Source organism: Balaenoptera borealis, assembly GCF_965194805.1.
Source record: "Balaenoptera borealis genome assembly, chromosome: 20".
Classification (NCBI taxonomy): domain Eukaryota; kingdom Metazoa; phylum Chordata; class Mammalia; order Artiodactyla; family Balaenopteridae; genus Balaenoptera; species Balaenoptera borealis.
In genome coordinates, this window is record NC_138879.1 from 49,943,266 (window position 1) to 49,949,265 (window position 6,000).

Sequence of the window (6,000 nt, forward strand, 5' to 3'; positions counted from 1 at the left end):
TACAATACCTTTTCAAAAAAAAAATTATATTATCTCTTGTGCTGTGGGATTTCTTAGTGTTTAGCATTATGCGCTGCAAAAACTGAACTGTGACTGCTGAATTCGCAACGGAGTAAGTCATGGTCTAATAATACCCACAAAGAAATACACAACCTATCTGATTTCATGAATCTGTTAGGTGTTCTTACTTGCTTCACAATGGCCATTATGGTCTTAACTAAAACACCTTAAACCAGAGAGTTTTCAACCTCAGATGACTATGATCCTCAGGGGACATCTGGCAACAGAGACATTTTTGGTTGTCACAACTGAGGAGGTGTACTACTGGCATCTGGTGGGTAGGGGCCAAGAATGCTGCTAAACATTCTATTATGCATAGTATAGGCCTTCACAACAATAATCAGCCCAAAATATCAGTGGTGCTGAGGCTGAGAAACTCTGCAACCCAAGGAACCATTCTGCTTCACTCAGAAAGTAACCAGGTTCTTCATTACAGTTACCAACAAAACACCACACACACACAATAAATTCTCCCCTCAAGTAATGAAGTAAAATCCTTCAGGACTGGCAGACTAGGGGCTCAATAAATGTACTATTGTTAGCCACTGTTGTTGTTAAGTTTCTGAAATTCTAGCAGCCAGAATGGCTTAGGTTTGTGTGTCTACTCAGTTCAATACATTTCAAGATTTTCAAAGCATTTATTATTAAGCCTTCCAAAAGTTCACTCTAAATTATTTCAAGAGATTACACTTTACCATTCTTTCCTGTTTTCAAATGATATTTGAAAAACCAAAAAGCTCAATGTACTACTAACGACTAAAATACAACAGGGCCTTTATTTCAGTATGTAGTTTTATCAAGTCTTCCCAATAAACTTGGTATTTTCACATTTTCCTTAATACACTGGCCTTGGCCTGTTTTATACATTTTGAGCATGTTAATCAATAACCTTCAAAAATTTAAGAAAATATTAAGAACAGTCCATTGTTTCTGATCAAGAAGACAAGAAAATTAATCAGCAGCTAAGTAACTTTATAAGGAGGCATGAAAAATTACAAACTAAATCATTCCGTCCTCCAAACTTAAAGCATATCTTGGTGTGCCTTATCAAAAAGTCAACCATTAAGAAAGAGCTTTGGGAAATGTCTTATCAATATTTGGGATTAATCTTGTAAAAGAGTGCAAAACTGAACCAAGTGGCTATCAAAATTTACAGTCCGTTCACAAATAGGTTGGCAAGAATTTTGAAATACTGCTGCTGGTAACACTGTTATTAGTCATACTTTACTTTCTTAGTAACTACTTAACTTATTTTACACCTTTAAAATATGTATCTTTCACATTATGAAAGAGTTGAGCACTGTTTTAATACTGATTTAGTATTTTAATACTGTTTAACAGTTCACCACATAATTAAAACTTATTCTGATTAAAGTATTCTTAGGGAGAAAAAAGAACATCTTAATTCCTTCCTCCAAAACAAAACAAACCAGAAAAATACACAGAAGAGTAACGTGTGTTTGCAAATATAAGATTCAGTAAAGTTATTCTTTCACTGCTTGCCCAATACATTTGCGATGGACACAGGTATCACCAGAAATTCTCCATTCACTCCGTCACTCCCCCTGAGCATTTAGAACTTTAGTACTTGTCCAAACCTGCTTGCTCATGCTCTAATAATAAACCTAATTATACAACCTGTAACAGCCCCTGACAACCTTTTCCTTAAGAAGCCATAAAGGTGATTTAACTAACACCTCAACCTAAGTCTTAGTAAACCTATTTCAAAAATAGATGTCTTCATTCCAGCCTCTGGGTTCTGCCGAGGGCTCAGGGCCGCTGGCTGTGGAGTGGGGAGGTGAAGATCCGTCAGAACGGAGAAGGACACAGGCTGGGCGTTGGGCAGCAGTGGTAACTGCTGGTTCATTTCTCTTTAAATCTGGCAGCACGTGGGGCGGCATTGTGAAGCCACCAACCCGCCTCCCCCCTTCCACTCCGCACACGTACGTCCCTGTCCCCAGTGCGCATGCTCCGCTCACACAGTCCTAGCAGAGTCGGAGCCAACCCCCTAAAAAGTCAACCTGGAAGCCGCAAACGGCCGGAGGCCGGGACAATGGGGGAGGGGGGACGCAGGCACCTCTGGGGAGGCAGACCGGCCACCGCCCCAAGCCAGAGCCCGCGGGCCTCAGCCCCGGGGACCCGCAGGCCTGCTCAGGAGCCGGAGTCGCTCGGAGCACAAAGCCCCGAGCCGGCCAGCGAGCGGCTCTCGGCGCTCGGCTCTCTACCCTCCCCCAGCCGGGCGGCGCAGCCGGAGCCCGTGCCAGGCAGAGGCAGGCGAGGCGGCGTCCCGCGCCCCGCAGGATTCTCAGACCCCGCGGGCCCGCGACGAGGCCGCGGAGGCCGGGGCTTTTGTTGTCCGCCACAACTCCGTGGACCCGGCGCTGCCTGGGCAGAAGTTTGGCGCGCCTCACCTATCCGCCCGGGGGCCAGTTCCTCTCGCCCACCCGGCCCCCGGCTGTCCGCCCGCGGCTCGGACACCCGAGCCCGGGACGCGCAGCCGGCCCGGCCCAGACGCTCTTCCTGCCTCGGGGGTCCGGCGGCCTCTGCCGCACCTGAGCCCGGACCCGCCCCTCCAGGGAGGGTCCGCCGGGGCTGGGGACCTACAGCCCCTCCCCCGCAACATCCCACCGAACAGTGGGGGAGGGGGCAACCTCCCCTCCTTCCCCCGGGGCGGCAGGCCAGATCCTGGGGCCGAGGCTGGGGCGCGTCCCCGCCCCTAATGCCCTAAGAAAGCAGGGAAAGAAGTGATGGGCCCGGCCGGGACTGGCGCCCTGGCTCACCAACCTCGCAGGCCCGCGCCCGGCCTCGCCGGGGACTGCCGCTTCCCCTCGCCCGTCCGGCCGCCCGCCCGGGAGCGCCCAGGAGGAGGAGAGGAGGAGCGGGCAGCTGCTCGCCGCGATCGCGGCCCGGGCCGGCGCCCCTCCGCCCGCCCGCTCACCTGCCAGCTGTCTTCGCAGTAGCAGTGCCGACTGCAGCTCCGTCATCCTCCCCGCCAAGGGCCCGGGCTGGCGCCGGGGCTTCCGAAAGACTGGGGACAGGCTCTGGGGCTGCTGGAGCTGGGTGTGCTGAGGAACCCGGGCCCCCACGACGGGAGCGCCGAAGCCGAGGGAGGCTGGGCTGGGGCGGCGGTAGCGGCGTCTCGCTGCCGGTGCGAGTCCGCTCGCTTCAGCTTTCCTCACAGCGCCTCACGCCCGGAAGGGGAGGGTACCCGTGCCGCCGCGGCGCGCACTGGGACTTCGCTCGCCCGCTTCCCTCCTTCAACCCGCCAGTCGGCCCCACCGGTGCCTTCCCCCGCCACTGCCTCACTGCGCGCAGGGTCGCTCCACGCAGGCGCGCTGGGGCTGCCTACTTCGGAAGCTGCCCTCCCGCTAGGCCGACCCCTCTGGCTCCCTGCCCCGCCTCCGGAGGCGGAACCCCGCCCCCTCCGCGCAGTGGCCCCTGACGCCGCCATCTTGGGAAGGTCGCCGCCTGGCTGGGTGCCGGGGCCTCGGCGGGAGACGCCCCGCGGACGCCATGACAAAGAGGTCGCGGGGGATCAAGACAGCACCTCCGGGTCGAAGCAGGTGGTCTGAGAGTGAAGGGGCTAAAAGAAGTGGTGATGCCTAGTTGTTGGCGAGCGCCCAACAGCTATCTAACACTCCACACATGGTGTGCGAATTAGTCATTGTTAAAGCCGAACTTAGTACTGGTGTGCCCCATTTTAAGCACACCCCCAAAATAGACTTTCATATATGCTGGTAATTCACTTTACAGAAAGTTGCACAAAAAGATTCTTGAAATAAGTAAAATGTTCTGCATCTCATAGCACAACATGTTTAAACATCGTTAATAATCTCTATGTGTAAAGTGAGTTGAGATTAGCAAAATCTGATATACACGGTACAAAATATCCAGAAAGGCATCTACTATGTGAAGTCTAAGTGTGGGATCTAGGGCTTGGAAAAAGCAACCTTACCCCGCTCTACCTCTTCTCATCCTCATTCCCACAGCTTTCTGCCTTGCATAACAGTCTTAATAAAGAGACGGAGAAGAAGGAAAAATGATACCTAATGGCACTCAAATGTATCTGTTCCTTCAAAAATATTTACTGAACCTGCATTAACTTTGTACCTGAACTGTAGAAGACACAGAGAATACAGCTCTGTTCCTATCCTCAAAGGTCTTACAGTCTCTGTGAGCTCCAGGTAAGGTAGCCAGAGGAGGACCAGGTTCTAATACATTTTCTTGATTCCAAAAATTACCGAAAAAATTGTCCTCACTCTCCCCCTAAAACAAGAATTAAAAGGAACAAATGAACATTAAGAGTGAATCTGCAGGGCTTCCCTGGTGGCACAGTGGTTAAGAATCCACCTGCCTATGCAGGGGACACGGTTCGAGCCCTGGTCCGGGAAGATCCCACATGCCGCGGAGCAACTAAGCCCGTGCGCCACAACGACTGAGCCTGCGCTCTAGAGCCCGGGAGCCACAACTACTGAGCCTGGGAGCCACAACTACTGAGCCTGCGTGCCACAACTACTGAAGCCCGCGCACCTAGAGCTGGTGCTCTGCAACAAGAGAAGCCACCACAATGAGAAGACCACGCACCACAACAAAGAGTAGCCCCCCCTCGCTGCAACTAGAGAAAGCCCAAGTGCAGCAAAAAAAAAAAAAAAAAAGAGTGAATCTGCATAAAAACATAAATCTACCATTAAAAAAAAAAAGTGAATCTGGACTCCTTTGGGAAACAACTCCCTGGAGCTAACCCAGGTTTTGTGAAACCTAAAATTTACCCTGTTTGAAGGACTCTCTTTAGGGAAAAAAAATTTTTAATTGCATTTGAATAGGATTGTCTATTTAGAATGAGAAAATAAACCACAAATAGCTGTATGCTTGGAAAATTGTTCCCTTTCTCTGAGATCTCTTGAGGCAGGTTATCAGAAATTCTGCTTGATTGCAACATGGTTTCCTCTCTCACCTAAAACAAATTCCAGCCTTCCCGGGGGCTCTAAAGCTTCCTTAGCTTTACCAGAAAAAAATCCGTTTCTGACACCCTCCCTCCTTTCTGGACCAAAAATCTTTCTATTTAAGTAAATTTTCAGTTTTATCAAAGTAGTAAATACACATAGTTCATAATCAGTGTATTAAGGATTATAGTGAAAAACAAACGTATTTCTCATATGTGCCCTTCCCCATTCGTAAATCCTGCTTACCAAAGGCAATCCCTTTTAACTCTTTTAGCAGTTTCTTCTCGTAGTTACCTCCATTTATTCTAAATGATATAATGCTTTTTCTTGATTTATCCATTTTAGACCTTATATATTTATTCTTATTGTAACTGATAAGGATTTAACTGTCATGCTACTTTCCATCTTTTATTCTAAATCATTAAATTATCATATTTAGTTATAGCAATAAATGGTTTTTACACTATTGTGACTTTGTAAATGTTGAATAGGAAAGTCAAATACTATAATGGATTATTTTCATTCCTTACACAGATTTTTTTTTTGGAGGCCTAGCATTTCTAATTATACTTTTTTTTCTTGCAGTATCTTGAGTATAATTAAAATCCTTCCCTTCCCTATCCCACCCCAGTGCTATTGTACCACTTATCCTATCAAGCCCTTTTTCTTGAAACTCTCCCTCCTAGAAGTCTCTATGTTACCCTCTAACCTGGGCTGGTTGCTTTGGGCTACGCTTCCTACATAGAAGTCTTCTTAGGACTCCCCTTGGCTGCTCTCCTGGGATGAGTCTACTGCATCCTAGATCAAGTCTAATTATTTTTTGTTACTCCCTTCTTTTGCTGGAGCATATTATCAGATAACTTCTGATGAGTATACATGAGGCAAATTTTCCAAGTCCTTATAATAACAGCTGAAAATGCCATTATTTTAAACATCTATAATTAAGTGCCAGTTTAGCTGGGTATAGAATTTTATGTTTAAGGTCAAATATTTTTTC

General features: G+C 48.2%; 1 protein-coding gene across 2 annotated transcripts in view; it reads right to left on the bottom strand.

Moving 5' to 3' along the window:
• The window catches only part of UBE2G1 (ubiquitin conjugating enzyme E2 G1), a 97,300-nt gene extending 93,845 nt beyond the window's left edge, over positions 1-3,455 (bottom strand). The window contains exon 1 of one of the 2 annotated variants that reach the window (XM_082370841.1): positions 2,999-3,439. In XM_082370841.1, the coding sequence (XP_082226967.1) occupies positions 2,999-3,044 (46 nt within the window). In that variant the 5' untranslated portion in view covers positions 3,045-3,439. Of the gene's footprint in view, positions 1-2,998 lie in introns of both variants that reach the window. The other variant, XM_082370842.1, reaches the window with a different exon arrangement.
• Positions 3,456-6,000: the final 2,545 nt, after the last annotated feature.